At 43.1% G+C, this 15,191-nt stretch overlaps 2 protein-coding genes and 1 long non-coding RNA gene across 11 annotated transcripts in view; 2 read left to right on the top strand and 1 right to left on the bottom strand.

The window, feature by feature from the left end:
* Window positions 1–3,774, top strand: part of MAP3K1 (mitogen-activated protein kinase kinase kinase 1) — a 60,018-nt gene extending 56,244 nt beyond the window's left edge. For all 8 annotated transcript variants that reach the window (XM_083816949.1, XM_083816955.1, XM_083816954.1 and 5 more), the window contains exon 20: window positions 1,085–3,774. In XM_083816949.1, coding sequence (XP_083673075.1) covers window positions 1,085–1,234 — 150 coding nt within the window. In that variant the 3' untranslated portion in view covers window positions 1,235–3,774. The remainder of the gene's footprint in view (window positions 1–1,084) is intronic.
* Window positions 1,083–6,033, bottom strand: LOC310889470. The gene is made up of 2 exons (XR_014576578.1): window positions 5,900–6,033; window positions 1,083–5,465 (listed from the first exon to the last, which is right to left on the bottom strand). It is a non-coding gene; the product is annotated as an uncharacterized lncRNA (long non-coding RNA).
* On the top strand, window positions 5,460–13,608 carry SETD9 (SET domain containing 9). 2 transcript variants are annotated; one of them, XM_083816978.1, is made up of 6 exons: window positions 5,460–6,080; window positions 6,155–6,510; window positions 8,252–8,375; window positions 9,281–9,396; window positions 10,656–10,761; window positions 11,805–13,608. In XM_083816978.1, exons 1-6 carry the CDS (start codon window positions 5,860–5,862, stop codon window positions 11,890–11,892), a joined length of 1,011 nt encoding a protein of 336 aa, XP_083673104.1. In that variant the 5' UTR covers window positions 5,460–5,859; the 3' UTR covers window positions 11,893–13,608. The 2 variants fall into 2 exon arrangements, with proteins under 2 accessions (XP_083673104.1, XP_083673105.1); XM_083816979.1 differs by having other exon boundaries at window positions 5,879–6,080; window positions 6,155–6,163.
* Window positions 13,609–15,191: the final 1,583 nt, after the last annotated feature.

The following is a 15,191-nucleotide window of genomic DNA, read 5'->3' as shown; positions in this document are numbered from 1 at the left end:
ATGCTACAAAAGACGCCAACCAGTTTCATCTATATAGCAGTGTGAATTTTAGAAAAGCATACAGGTTTAGGAATTGTTGCAATGGCCCTTCTTAATATGCAGAAAAAGCTCTGTTCTGAGATACATAATGTATCAGGCCAAAAAAGAAATTAGGAATAGAGATGATCAAATCATCTTTCTCTAGTCAAGGATTTGAACTCTTACTTACAGATCTGTAAAGTATGGGAGCAAAAGAAAAGTGTTTCTACCATAAAACATTTGTGTATTCATATTTCATAGTGGGGAATGTCCTTCGGTAAAACCTGATGTTCCACGACCAGATTTCACCAGAAGATTATCTATCATTATGTCATGCTGTATATAAATATTGTCCCTCCCTTTTCTAGGTCATCAATTTCAGCATTCGTGCTTCTTACTAAAATTAGATACATTTAATTCTAAAAATCTAGATGAACTGTAGGCATGAATGAAGAAAATACTGCCACGGGTAAAGAAAGTGATAATTGTCTTCACTAGCATGACTGAAGAAAGTGTTTCCACACTTTCCACACTAAACAAAATTAGCACAGTAGTATTCAAATAAGAAATGTAATTGTCTTAATGATTTGATGTCTGTGTGAATCTGGTGGTGTCACCATAGCGTTCTCAATCTTGTCTAGCGAAGCTGAAAATGAATTTGGGGAGTAATCTTCTTCCATCTGATTGTCTTGTGGGGTGGTAGCAGAAACACAGTAAAGACAAAGCAAGAGAGCAAACCTAGATTTAACTGAGCAATGTTGCATAATGGTATGTCAAGCTGTGTCCATGCTTTCTTCCATGATGGCAGTTAACACCAATGGCAAATAGTAGACTAAAGAATACCCACAAGTTTGACATAAAAGCTTTTTCTTATGGCATGTCCTGCAGCTGGTCACTGAAGAATTAATTGATGTAATCCTCAAACTGCAGTGGGAAATGTGCTAAGTGGGTAAAAGTATGCGGTATAACTTGACAGCTGAAAATGATCAGCTTGTTGAAGGTTTTTGGCGTAGAAGAGGGGGCTTAAGAGTCACTGACTTCTAAAAATTTTTTCTCTTTTGTTCAGATTGCTAGTGCAACTACTGCTCCATCAATCCCTTCACATCTATCTCCTGGTTTGAGGGATGTGACTCTTCGATGTTTAGAACTTCAACCTCAGGACAGACCCCCATCGAGAGAGCTGCTGAAACACCCAGTCTTCCGTACTACGTGGTAGTTAATTATGTGTAAGGCTGATATACTGAAGAAGATGCTACTGAATATGTAATAACTGTCTTTCAGTGCAGTTAAGCACAGCAGCTTGTGTTATTCTGATGGCCTTAATGACAGATACATCAAGGACTTAAGGCCAGTGGAGGACCCTACTTAAGTATGTGATTGACAGATCGAGATCTTTTACCTAAGCTTAGTATTCAACATTTCACAACATGTGCAGAGATTTGTAAACTGTGCCTTTTCAAACATCTGGCTCTGTGTCAACACAAAAGCATTTTGCTTTAAGTCTGCATGATTATTTAGCAGATAAGTGATTTTTACTTTATTTGGAGCACTTTTTCAGCAATATTAGCGGCTGAGGGGCTCAGGATCTATTTTAATATAGCAATCACTGTTCCATCTTACATCACGTACATGTCAGCAGAGGATTCTGCAATTACAGTCAGTTTGCAGCACTGGTTAAAAGGAAGTTATGTATCTGTCCCTTTTGATTATACAAAGTTCTCTGTGTAAGAAATCCAAATGTTGATGGATACTTTAAAAAAAAAAAAAAAAAAGAAAAAATTGCCTTCCTTAAAGTAAGAGCAGGCAGTTGAGGTTCACTGTGCATTTACTGCTGGCTGTGTAATTTCTTTTGAAATTAAAGTTTTGTGCTTTCATTGTATTTTTAACTTTCAGGGAAAGGTGATCTTTTAAAATAGTCTTTAGAAAAAGATGCAAACTGTGTCACTGAATATCTTGCTGACACAAGTTTTAAAAACAGATTTGCTGGAAATATGGAATGAAATAAAATGCCACCTTCAACAAGTCAGTGTTTCAGGCTCTCATAGTATAGTTTACTATAAAAAAAAATGTTCTGCGTAAAACAATTCAGAGTCTGAATCACGCAAAAAGTTGTTGAGCCTTCTTTTCATATAGCTTTTTGTACAATCTTTTCTGGCAAATTAAGTAGAGAAACTTCAAGTCAAAGGCCTCAAACCCAGTTCACATTGAAGTTTATGGGAGACTTTGTCCTGTACTTCTGTGGGAGCAGGTGCCAACTATGAGTAAATCTCATTCTTTCTGTAGCAAAACTGAGGTCGCATACGTTACTGATAATAAGTTTTACCTGCTGTTTTCCTTCTGCCATACATCATCTATTTACTGTAGCTGTTAGTGATAAGTTAATTTCTAAATGTTTAAAAAAAAATTTACCATAAGAAAGGTATTTATTTTAACAAGAAAAACTTGGACTTGAAAAGCAAGATAAAATGTGAAGTAAAGCTTCACCTATATATAGTGCAAAACTTTTGTTTTTAGCAGGTGTGTTTTTAAAACATGTTTTTAAAATGATTCTAAAGGCAGGTTTTTAGATTCTGATGCATGTAATTCTGAAGGAAAATGGCAGCTTTTCTTTTGCTTTTTTTAATGGGGATATTTTTAAATCATATACTGATTGTGTTTAATCCATTTGATAAAAATACTGTTTGTGTTTTAACTCTTCAGAAGCCAGTTGAATTGTGGGACTGAAATAGAATTGGTTATTTTCAAAGACTCAGGACAAACTAAATAAGCTATAGTACGTTTAAAAATGTACAATACAAATTGGAAGTAAAACATCTTAAAGATAAGTTTACAGTAATGATAGTGCTCATACTAATAAAAAAAAAGCAGTGTCATTAGTTGTGAATGTCTTTCTTTTGGAAATTTTACATTCCTTTGTCTTGGCAGATTGGCGGACTTTGAAGAGTTAAAAAGATAATACCGAAATGTGAAGTTTGGTAGCTCTAACTGTTTTGTACTTGACTTTTTTTTTTGACCACTTTAGAATTTCTCATTCTAATAAGATTGTTTCCATGTCTTTCTTATGTGCAAGCTTTAAAGGATGCACTCTTGCCAATTCATGTACTGGAAGATCAGTTGTCAGATTAATACTGTTTCTGGCAGAAATGTAAACTGTATAAACTGATGAACCTCAGCTAATCAGTATTACTTTGTAGATCACCATGCCTACCACATTTCAAACTCAAACTGCCTCTAGATGTCCAAATGCATTTTGTTTGAGTTTGTTTGCGTTTCCCTCAGCTTGCTGGTAATTGTGGTGTTTTTAAAATGCAGATGTGATGTAATATTCTTATTCTTTGGATCAAAGCTGGACTGAAAATTGTATTGTGTAATTATTTTTTGTGTTCTTAATGTTATTTGGTACTTAAGTTGTAAATAACGTCTACTGCTGTTTATTCCAGTTTCTACTACCTCAGGTGTCCTATAGAGTTTCTTCTACCAAAGTTCACTTTCACAATGAAATTATATTTGCTATGTGACTGATTCCTAAGATTTCCAGGGCTTAAGGGCTAACTTCTATTAGCACCTTACTGTGCAAGCAAATTTTACAGAAATCTCTGGGTTAAGAAATTTGGCTTCATTATATCCTTTGTTATTTTAAATATATCAAGATATTTTAATTAAAAGTTTTTACCCCATTGAACCAATTTTATATAGTATAATTTGTACCTATTTTGGTGTTTTTGTCTTTATAGTAAATAAAAGTTTTTGAACAAATATTGTCCTTTGCTTATTGTCAATACGTTGAGTTTACCAATGTGTTCCAGTGCCTCACAACCCTCACCATGATGAATTCCTTCCTTATATCTAATCTAAACCCTCCCCATTTTTAGTTTGAGTTACTATATACCTTCGAAGTTAATCCACTCTTATGATTTTCAGTGAAGTGGTTCTGCTGCTTCTGATTTAGTAAACATAAACTCTTTTTTTTCCCTCCAAACAGCCTGAATATGTATTGTAAAGCTAGGGCATGTGTTTCTGGTGATTGCCTCTTTTTTTTTGGGAGGGGGGGGGGGGGATGAAGGAATATTTTTATTTAAAAAATGATTAATTTTAAAGTGTTGTTTTGTCACTACTGAATTCCACATGTTAAGGGATCAACCTCTATTTCCTTCATTACTTACGCAGTTTTCTGAAAATAGAGGTTAATGCATAAGTTCAACAGCAAAACTTGGCAGCAGCAATCAGCAGTTAAATTATGATTTTTAAAAGATGGAAAACACACTGTAATGTCAAGAAGGCAAATACATGACAGAACTCAGATAAACTGGGTAAACTGAGTATAAATGTTTCTGTTTGAGAACAAGGGATGGCAAAGAGCACCTGTCACCAGCATTGGGGAGTAAAAGTCAAGACACCTGTTTTAGGAAATACCTTTTCAAATGAAGACATATTCAGTTCTTCCACAGGCAAATATTAAGTTATCCTCATTTTGATTTCCTTTGGTGGGAACAATACTAAATTTCTATTTCTAACTAAAGTTCTAAGTGATGGTCATAGGTTGAGGTTTGACAGTGTTTCAGCTTTGCAAGATCTCACTGAAAGTTAACAATTGCTTTCAGAGCACATGGGAATGTCAGGAGGATCGCGTGTCTATCAAAGTGGCTGTTCTGTCCTTCCTGTGCCTACCTTGCAGGACATCCCCTTGCATTCTTTTATATCCATCCCCTGATTAATTTTTCTCATGGCTTAGTGTTCGTTGCTGAGCTGAGTCCTGAATGTGACAGTCGTCTTTTTAAGAGCAGCAATATACTGTGGCAAACCTGTATGGTATTTTCTAATTACGGCACACTGCTGTTTGAATTCAGAATTTCGGTTGTGAATGTTTCTTCGGTGTCATTACCCAGAACGTCCAGAAGAGGGCAGGAAAGCACTTTGATGGAGCCAAAGACTAAGGCTTACCCTGACACACTGTGCTGTTGTCATTTCCCTAGGTTATTTCAGTTTGCATCGTTCAGTTCCTGCGCTTTGAAGAAATGTACAGGGCCAATAATAGAATTAAAGCAAATATGGAGCAAATCGAGAGGCGATTTATATGCATTTGCAAGGCTCTGAGGTGGGAAGGGAATTCTGTTCATGTCATAGCACTGGTGGGCCTGGCTCACGGAATCCCAAACTCTTGTCAAGAGCTCAGGTGCGCAGTTAGGAGTACAATAAGCCTTGACAATTTGCTTTCTCTGCTCGACCAAATGCTATCTCTTTATGGTTATTTTTACAACTGGTTTCCTAAGAAAGCAAGATCTGTGCTGTCATGTTCCATCTTGTCTTCCCAGTAGATTTTTACTTCAGCAGCAGACTTTGAGTAAAACGGGAGGTCAAGATCAGCATCCAGAGACAAAGTTTTACGAAAGGAGGTACCGAAGGAGAGAGGGGAGCCTCAGCCGGCGCTCCAGTGGGACAGGTAGCTGCTGCGTGAGAGAATACAGGGGAAGTGAGCTGCTGGGAGCACCCCCGGTTACAGGGGAGTAACTTTGTAGTGCTTTTGGGGGACGTCCTCCGTGTTTTGTGAGGCACCAAAGAGCCTGGGGACCACACTTGTGCAGACCACGAGAGTGACCGAGCAGCTCACAGAGCTGTGCTTTCCACACAGACGGCTTGGCTTTCACACCGTGTGTTTGCATTCTCCTATTTCAACCCCAAGCCGTGAGCAAGGAGAAGCCGTTATCTCTCGGTCTTCGGAAGCCTTCGGAGGCACCAGCCGCGGACGTTTGGCCTTTAAAGCGACGGGCACCGTGAGCACGGCTGCATTTACCGCTGCCTGGGCGGGTGCAGACACCGCCCCCCCACACACACCCCGCAGCCATGCTGCCGCCACCTCCCTCTTCCCCCGCCCCGTACCCACCAATAGCATCTCCGTATGCAAATAGCGGCGCGCTGCCCGGTTGCGGATTGGCTGCGACGCACGGCGGCGGCCATGTCGCGGGGCTGCGCGGCGCCATGCTGCGGGGGCTGCGGCGGCGCTGGGCCGCCTACCGGTACCGCTTCGTGCCCTGGCTGGCCCTCAACCTCCGCCGCCAGCGCAGGTGAGGCGGCGGCGGAGGGGGGGAAGGGGGTTAAGACGCCGCCGTCGTGTTCAAACGCTCCTCTTCCTCTCCAGGACCCTCCGGTACGTCCCCGAGAGCTCCCAGGACAAAATTATCCCCGACGAAGACGTCTTAGAAACGCTGCTGAAAGTGTTCGCGGCGTTGTTCGCGAACGACCTCGGCAGGCAGGCGCCCGTCCTGGCCGTGCGCCCGGAAATCAGGCGCAAATACGAGGAGCCGGCGCCCGCGGAGCCCCGGCGGTCAGAGGAGGGTGCCCGGAGCCAGCGGGCCCTCGGTCCCCAGGAGGTCCTGTTCCAGGCGCTGGGCTTCGGCCTCGCCCGCGGCAGGAGCTCGCTGCCCGCCGCCGGCACCGGGGTCTTCGTCAGCAGGGGCGGCGCGCGGCGAGGGGCGGTGGTGGCCATGTACCCCGGTAACTGCGCGCCGCCCCACCGGGCTCGGGCAGGGCGGCGGGGTGCTGCGCTGAGGGTTCCGCCTGTGTCCTGTCCTATCGTCACCTCACGGGCTGTGGTGGACGAGGGTGTTTCTGTGGAGAAGCCAACCCGGGCTATTGTGCAAATGAGCAAAGCGGTATTGGGGGAATGGAGGGGATTTTACCCAAAAAGTCAAACAGCCTCTTAGTATGAAGGCCTGATTTTTCACCTGCTAGAGAAGTTGTTCCAGATTCTGTACACGCAGATGTGTGGGAGCAACTTGAAGCAGGTGGACAGCACGGTGTAGTTCTTTGGGGTTTCTGTTTTGGATGCGTGTCTGAAGAAATGGGGGTTTGAGGTGTCCACACAGATGAGGGGATCCACACACTTTCTTCTTCAAAGCACAAAAATATATATTGGAGAATGAAACTAAACCCCTTATTTAGTGGAACTCTTCTCCATAAAGCATGTTTGGAAACGTGCTTCCTCTTCCTCATATCTTGGAACTGTATTTGGTTACGTTTTTTAAAAGATTCGTAGTTGTATAGGTATGGTCAAGCTAGGGCAGCTCTGTTGAAGAGCTGGGATTTGTTTCTGTTTCATGCGTCAACATAAGCATCCCCTGCACGTGATCCCTGCAGCTTCTGCCAGTGGTACCAGAGTGGGTCCAGTCCAAGAACTGGGCCATGCAGGTTATTTTGCCGTGCCAAAGTAGGGCTGTCTGGCTATTGCCATTGACCTGTAAACTGAGTAAATGTCCCATGAAAATCACGAGGAACAAGCCTGCAACCTTGCAGCTCACTTTGGATTTCAGGCATGTGTTAGACACGTAGGCTCACTGAGGGTCTCGTGCAGCAGCTCATCCAGCAAAATGAGGACAAGCTGTTGAAATGCCTTTTTCATAGGTGACAGGGAAACCAGAGGGCTGCTGGCTGGGGAAGGGACCAGTGGCGAGACCAGGTCATCCACTGCTCTCCTGGCTGTTGTTTGGCAGTGAATTCAGCCTGCCAGAGGGGTTCCTTGCCTATCAGCCTGCAAGATGTCACTGGAGGTTTTCTGCAGGGGGTTGCTGAAGATGTAGTGGCTGTGAGGGATGCACAACTGCAATGTCAGGAAAAACGACAAGCCAGTCAGCTCTCACTTGTCTATGTTTGAAGTGCAGGGCATAGATCTGGGGAATGTTGTGCTAAAATGATTTGTCCTTGGCGTGGCAGCATGGAATTTTCCCCTCTCCTCTGTCAAGCAAAACCTCTGATCAGGGTGATGGAGGGGGGGGGATTTCATGTTTTTTGCTTGTATGTGTGGTTTTCAGACTTCTGGCACAGTAGTAACAAAGCAGCTGGGTATCTTCAGGGGTGCTTTCCTGAGTAGACATCACCTTTTCCTCTACAAATTCAATCATCACTTTTTCCTTTCTGATCACTTTTTCTCTCTCAGACCAGTTGGTTGTGATGTTTCAATGTTTCATCTACCTCTCACATGGGTTCTTCTTTTTAACAATTTCCTTCGATGGCTTCTCTTTGGAATATCTCAGCTGACGTAGATTTTTTGTATCCCACAAAGATGCATCTAAAAGCTTGCAGACATTTACAAGAGTCAAGGTCATGAGCTGAGAGAAGAGATCTTGCCTATTCCTTCTGTCGCTTCAGGTTCTGTGTAGAGGAGGCTGGATGATGTTGTAAGCCTGTTCTCAAAGTTAACGTATTTTCTTCTGAAATAATCGTATCTATCTTGCAACAGGTACAGTATACAGAAAGCATGAGCCCATCTTTTTCCAGTCCCTTGGCAATCCTTTTATTTTTAGGTGCATAGACGGTGTCCTTATTGATGGAAATGATAAAGGACTATCAAAAGCAGTGTACAGGTAAGCAATCATAAGAAATAGGGGAATGGTACTCAGCTGGTATTTCAGAAGCTAGTACTAATATTGTCAGGTCTCTCTTGTCTTACCCTAATTTTATTTTTATTTGAAATATCATCCACTTCTGTGTATGTCATGTTGTAAAACAGCACAAGGGTAAGAGCTGCTGGACATGATCTACTATGTACTTGTGCCTCTGTAACACCAGTGAGAAGCATTTTGATGAAAGTTGTATACAGGGACTGTTTCTTGTAAAGAAAATAGTTTTAGTAGGAACAGGACATAGCATATTTTTTAACATGCTTCAGAACTCTTTAATCAAATCTGCTTTGTGAATGGGGAAAAAAAAAAGCCTCCATATGGACCTGCTAATAGCAGAAGGGCGAATCTGTCATCTCTGTCTCTGGTCTGCAGATGGGCAGCACATAAGAAGGGAGCTGCAGCCCTTAACAATAAGCACAGAGCTGACATGAAGTGGACTGTTCTAGCTTACCTTAAAATACAAGTTGTAGGAACTTTTGTGGAGCAGTTTCTGTGTTTGAAAATAAAATGACTAACAAGCAAAAAGGATCTAAAGTAAGGGCCAACTAATACCAGGTTTGAATTCTGGGAATGAGTTTGATGATGATGCTGTAGTGAGCCTTCACATCTTCAGAGGTGAACAAGGCTCTTCTGTGATCGTAAAGTTGGATGCAGATTTCTGGAATTGTACATGGCATTTTCATGCTGGTTCTCTTGGAGTGTCAGAGACAACCACTTCCTGATAGGAGTTTTAAATGTACTTTTTAAGCAGTCATCAAGGTATTGTTCCTTCCAAATGTTGTCCTGGCTATTTGTGCAGATGGAAGTACGTACCACTTGGTAAGTGAAGGAGCAGTGATATATGTTAACACTGTGGGTCATTTCAGGTCTTGCAGCAGGAGGGATCAGCTCGGCCCGTTCCAGATGAGTGATGTGAGCTGGCTCACGGCTGCTCCACAAAACCCACTGGCAGTGGGACAGTATGTTAACAACTGCTCGTATGGTAAGTTGCCAGGTAAATTTTCAAAGGTTGAGTTTGTCTATGTGGATATAAATTACTTTGCAAGTGACAAGGAGAATCAAATATTGATGGGGGATGAAGGGCAAAACTGTTTAAAGCAAGATAAACAAGGAGCAAGGAGTTTCTGAGGCTCTTTGTGAAAACCGTGTGTTAAAATCGCTCATCGCAGCAACTCTCAGAACTTCCTTAAGCTTTTCTCACCAACTCCCACAGATGTCTCCTTGCTGGTATGTGGTACAGAAGGCACACATCCCAGAGTGCAAGTATTTGGGAATAGATACCTGCCAAAGCAGTTCTGGATTGAGGCAGTACAGATTGAGATTCCCAGTACAGTTCCAGCAGACTTCTTGAGAAAACCACGTGCGAAGTGGCATGTACGAAAAGATTCTGTCACTCTTCATTATGGACTATAATACTTTTTTAAACTTAAGAAATAGAAGTGCACAAAATACAGGAAGTTGTTAGTATGACAACTGTGGGACATGACGAGAACAATTTATTTCTTTTGCCTCACAGTATGTGTCGGTCTTAAGGTTTGGGGGAAAAAGTGGGACTTATGCAGATGGTTGTGAGATACAGAAAGTTTAATGGCTACCATAGGTAGCCTGTAAGTGGCTTTCATAGCCTGCATTACACCGATACTATTCTGCTTCCAAGTAGCATCCAGAAAGGTAGAGTAATTAAACACGTATTGACTGGCACGTGGACAAAGCTCTGTCCCATCAATCCGCACATTCCAGGTCCAGAATCCATGTAAAGAAAATTCCAGTGTTTCTGCTGGACAGATGGTGATTTTCTCCCTGTCTGTTTTTGTGACATATTTTGCTAACGTGGAAATTGACACCATTTGACAACATTTACTTGTTAACTGTACAAGTACATTTTTTGTTAACAAATTTACTTGTTAACTGTACAAGTAAATGTTGTCCTAGATATTAGCAATGCTGTAAGCTGTCTCTGGTGTACTGCAAGTTGTGCCCCTTCATATCCATGCTGATAATCAGGTCATCTTTTTTTAATGTAATAAGGATAAATTAACCTCCAACAGCTGGTTATGTTGTTTATAGCTGCTTGTGTAAATTCACAATAGGACTTCAGGGGAGTGTAGTAGCTCTCAGCAGAGGCATGGTTTTCAGGCTTGATGAAGCATCTGCTACTTTTGCAGCAGTACATTTTTTACACATCTCTAACCCTTACCTGAGAATTTCTCAGCATCATAGGATTTTTTTTCTTATTTCTAGAGAAAGCAGCCAACGTGTGTTATCAGGAATTTGATGTGCCAAGATGCTTTCCAGTAGAGCTGAAACAGTACCTGCCAAACATCGTCTACAGCCATGACATACAGAGGTTAGCAGTCAGTCAAAGAGCTCAAAGATTTGTGTGACACAGAGCCTGCTGCATTTGTGAAAAGGGCAGACATGGTCGAAGAGAATATTATTCCATATGAGGATGAGTTACATAGAAGCGTGTACCTGTAAGGACAATTTATCTCTTTGAATAGGTCCGTTTTAAATGGCTTACAGGATGGTGTCTTTTTGTTCCTTTCCCACATATTTGGACATGAGATAAGCATGCCTCTGAAGACATGGAACATAAAGGCATATGATTTCTGGTTAAACAATTAAAGCATGCTTGTTGTGAACTGAATTTCCACCTCTTTTAGAACTTAAAACATTTGGAAAGCTTCTTTAGGTTTCTCACTGGAGGTGTGTGGAAAGTGACAGTATTTATATGGAGCTGACTGGAAATGTGAAGAAGTAAGTTGTATGTCCTGAAGTACGTCCTGAATATAATACACCAAAGAATTTGAGTTTCTGGTCCAGTTGCTACCCCAGGAAACAAATAATTCTCTTAATCTAGAGGATGCATAAGGATTTTAGAGAAAACCATCTAGACTTTGAATCTATTTCTGGAGCTATTCTAAAACTGAATCTTGATTGGAGAGAGTTACGGTACATGTTGGAAAAGTGGCTTTTCTTATTGACCTTAGGCTTTGTAGAGGCAAAGTTAAAGATGCACGTGTAAACTTCAGATAACTAAAGAAATGCTAGTTAAAGAAGAGGTAAGACTGAACTTTAAGAAAACCTGGATGCTGTGCTTGAAGTGTGAAAGCACAGTGAGTAAAGATGGGACTGTTTCAGAAAGGGCTGTATGTATAAGGGCTTCTTATCCTGTCTTTATTAGTGTCTTTTCCTCTGTCGCGATTAGTCCATTTAATTTCTGAGTCACTGTGTGAATGGAAACACTATTTGCATACCACATGGGCTGCACTTTTTTTGGTAATGATACCAGTTCTGAATCTGTTTGCTCTCGCTATTTCAGTGTTCTTTTCACAGGCTTCCTGACATCTTAGTTGTTTGCTTACACGTTTTGCTTTTCATTTTTTACAGCCCCCTGAGGTGTGTAGTGCTTGTCACTCTCAGAGACATCAAGCAAGGAGAAGAACTTTTTTCTAATTACTACACTGTCATCAATTGAATTAATAGATTCAGGACTGAAGAAGTCTGTACCATTACAATACTTTTTGTGTGTACGTCAAGCTTCATGAGCATTTTTACACAATGAAGAGCTGTAACTTCAGCCTTTAGAAAGAAAGTTGTGGGCTTATATTTCCCTGAGATTACGCCACATGTGGTGCAGTGGTGAAGGTTTAACTGTTTACATCACTAGGTTTTCAGCTACCTCCTATCATGGATATTATTGCTTATTGCTTTTCAGCTGTCCATACAGCTCATAAAATAAAAATTTAAGTTCTGTACGTGTCATTTAATCTTCTAGTTTACACAGTTTTCTGTAGCTGGGACTCAGTATTTTGCCACTTCGTTGCTCATGCTTACAATGGACACAGTTTGTAAGAAGTATTCCTCTCATGAAGTGTTTCTCAGGCAATGCTCAGTAGTTTGTGGTGATTACTGGTTCTTATTCTGTTTTTCTTGGAGTCAGTTCCACTCCCGTTGGTATCTCTTTCCTTACAGAAAGTATTTCAGTGTAGGCAGTTGAGCACATCTTTTATGAAGCCTTTCGGAAGGAGCAGGGTCAGTATGTACTTAGGATGTGCCTGCAGGGTGCGCAGTCACAAAAAGTACAACTTCAGCTGCTCACTTTTAAATCAGGAGGAAAACTGGTCTGATATATCAAGGTGCCGTCCAACTCCAGTTTCTGTGGTGCTGTGGGTTTCCTGGCACGTGGCAGGAGCTTTCATAGCTCCTGTTCTCAAACAGAGAACTTCGAGTTGTGGAGTAGCTGTGGGAAGCGACGCCAACTGAGTGTGCTGTGTATTTTTTTGATGAGTTACTGGCATAAGCAGAACCAGTCATTCCCACGTTAATTCTTGGTGCTGTCTGCAAACTGCTTTCACAAAGTAAACAGGAGACAGCTTGTCAGTCTTCGGATCTGGCTAAGCAGCTTTCTTGGAACGAGAAAAAATCATCCCGGTACTTACTGCAAAGGTCCAAGCAAGCCTCCTGCTGAATCTGTGGTTGGCATGAGCTCATGAGAAATGAGGAGCCGGGAAGCGACGTCTGTCAAATCTGGTAGTGGCTGTGGCAGCCAAGGTGCCTTGCTTAGCTGCAGAAGCACCTACTCTCTTTTTCAGAATCCATAGCTTTTCAGTGTGTTTTACTTGTTCTCCTTCCAAGCCTGAAGCTTGCCTTTCGTATTCATCTAGACGCCCTCAGTCAGAAAAGCCTGGGAGTTTCAGGAAGACGTAAAGAACAGAGCTACAGGACAGCGGCGTGCGGCTCAGCACGGGTCATGCGAGGCTGATGAAGCTGCTGGGAACAGCCCCCAGGGACAGACCTCACCGTGCCTGCACTGTGTGGTAACGGGTTAGAGCAGGGGGTGGTCTCCAGCCTACGGAAGAGAACAACTCATCCCCCATCCCTGTGAAGATCCCTTCTCTCCTGGGCTGGGCCTTCTCCCCCAGCTCTCTCGGAGGAAGTTACTGGGCATCTCTTGGTCTGTGAGCAGGGGACTGTTTGTCAGGGTGCCTGCGGTGTTGCATGGCTGAACAGGTCAGGGCTTATGGCTGGGGGGGAACACCAGTCTGAGCCTGCCAGGAAAGGCAGGTGCTGTTCGTGTCTCCAGGCTGAGGTGCTGTTTATGCAAGGGCACAGATTACTTCAGCTGTCTCGCTAACACACTTGCTAGTGATTTTTAAATGACCAGGTTTGAAAATAAACTCCCATCTGACAACTGTGGAACTTATTTTACAGCTATTTTGTTAGGAAAGCATTTCTTTAGTGCAGTGTCTCCTGGGTCTGAATGTACCTGGTAGTGGAGGACTGCAGTGCTGAAGTGCGGGCTGCGTGTCTCCTAACAAGACGGGTGGCACTGGTTTCATCCTACTCAAACACTGAAACCTGACAGCCTGCGTTGGTGACTGGTGGTACACGAAGGAAAGCAGGACCTGGCCTGCAACTGGCAGCAGCGATTGGCCTCTGTCTGCTGGTGGCTACAGAACAGAATACAGCAGTTCAGTTGGAAGGGATCTTTAAAGATCATCTCGTCCAGCTGCCTCACCGCTTCAGGGCTAACCAAAAGTCAGAGAACGTTAGTGAAGGCATTGTACAAACGTCTAAAAGTGGTGCTGCAGTAGATACTCTGGACAACATCTGCTCTGCTGTCCATCCCCTTAATCCTCACCCAGAGGCTCTACCGTGTCATCCCTAACAGCAAGGGCTGTACAGCCTCATCTCTCCCTTAGGTACAGCAGCTCCACATCCACCTGCCCTGCCCGTCTCTCCTGAACCACCGAAGAGCCTGCATGCCAGTCCTGTCTCAATAGTGCCAACACAGCTCGGGGGAAGGACCAAGGCTTCCCGTTCATCCCGTTTGCTCCTCGTGTTGGAACAAACGTGTGTTGGTGTGCAAGCATTTCAGACGTGTTCCTGAATCTGCAGCACCCCCTTAGCTTTGCCACCCTCAGATGGTGCTGTGCCATCCCTCAGCTTAATCTCAGTGTTCCTGATGGTGTCCTCCTCCCACGCTGATCCTAGTTTAAAGCCCTCTCAATCAGTCTCGCCGAGTTACAGACCAGGAAACGTTTCCCCCTCTGAGCCAGGTGGGTCCAGTCTGTAGAAAACCAAAAGCCAGCAGGGGGAAGAGGTGCAGCCCGGTGGTACTCAATAGCAAGGAGTAACACAACATGGGGATGGAGCAGGAGAGAAGAAAATGGAAGGGTTAAAATAACAGTTCAGTGAAATGGTACAGTCTGTGGAATGGCTTCAGGCCTATCGAGTGTTTCCTTGTCTTCCTAGGATCCGTTTCATCGTTAAAGAAAGGTGACAGTCATTCCAATTCTCTGTGTCCATTCCTACCAAATAGACACCCGTAGAGGCAAAGAGCAGGATATGTTTTGACACAACTTCAGATGTAATGTGCACTCTGATAATACCCCTGTAGTTCTCAACGTAATCTATTGTTTGTTTGTTAATAATAATTTATTTATAGAATGGAACAGAACAGAACAGTTCAGTTGGAAGAGAGCTTCAAAGAGCATCAAGTCCAACTGCCTGACTGCTTCAAGGCTAACCAAAAGTTAAGACTATTGGTGAGGGCATTGTCCAAACACGTCCTGAACACAGACAGGCACGGGGCATCAGCCACCTCTCTAGGAAGCCTGTGTTTGACCACCCTCATGGTAAAGCAATTTTTCACAATATCCAGTCTGCACCTCTCCTGGTACAGCTTTGTGCTGTTCCCTCGTGTCCTGCCATCGGTTCCCAGGGAGCAGAGACCGGTGTCTCCCTCTCCGCTTCCCCTCTTCAGGAAGTTGC

Source organism: Anser anser (assembly GCF_964211835.1).
Source record: "Anser anser genome assembly, chromosome: Z".
NCBI classification, from domain to species: Eukaryota; Metazoa; Chordata; class Aves; order Anseriformes; family Anatidae; genus Anser; species Anser anser.
This window is presented reverse-complemented; position numbering and strand designations above follow the sequence as displayed.

What these genes read in the sequence shown, in the direction of transcription:
- SETD9 (XM_083816978.1), top strand. Translation starts at nt 5,860, where the DNA reads ATGCTGCCGCCACCTCCCTCTTCCCCCGCCCCGTACCCACCAATAGCA. An exon ending in CTATCAAAAGCAGTGTACAG is followed by an intron (nt 8,376 to 9,280) that starts GTAAGCAATCAT and finishes GGGTCATTTCAG; the next exon opens with GTCTTGCAGCAGGAGGGATC. An exon ending in TGTTAACAACTGCTCGTATG is followed by an intron (nt 9,397 to 10,655) that starts GTAAGTTGCCAG and finishes TCTTATTTCTAG; the next exon opens with AGAAAGCAGCCAACGTGTGT.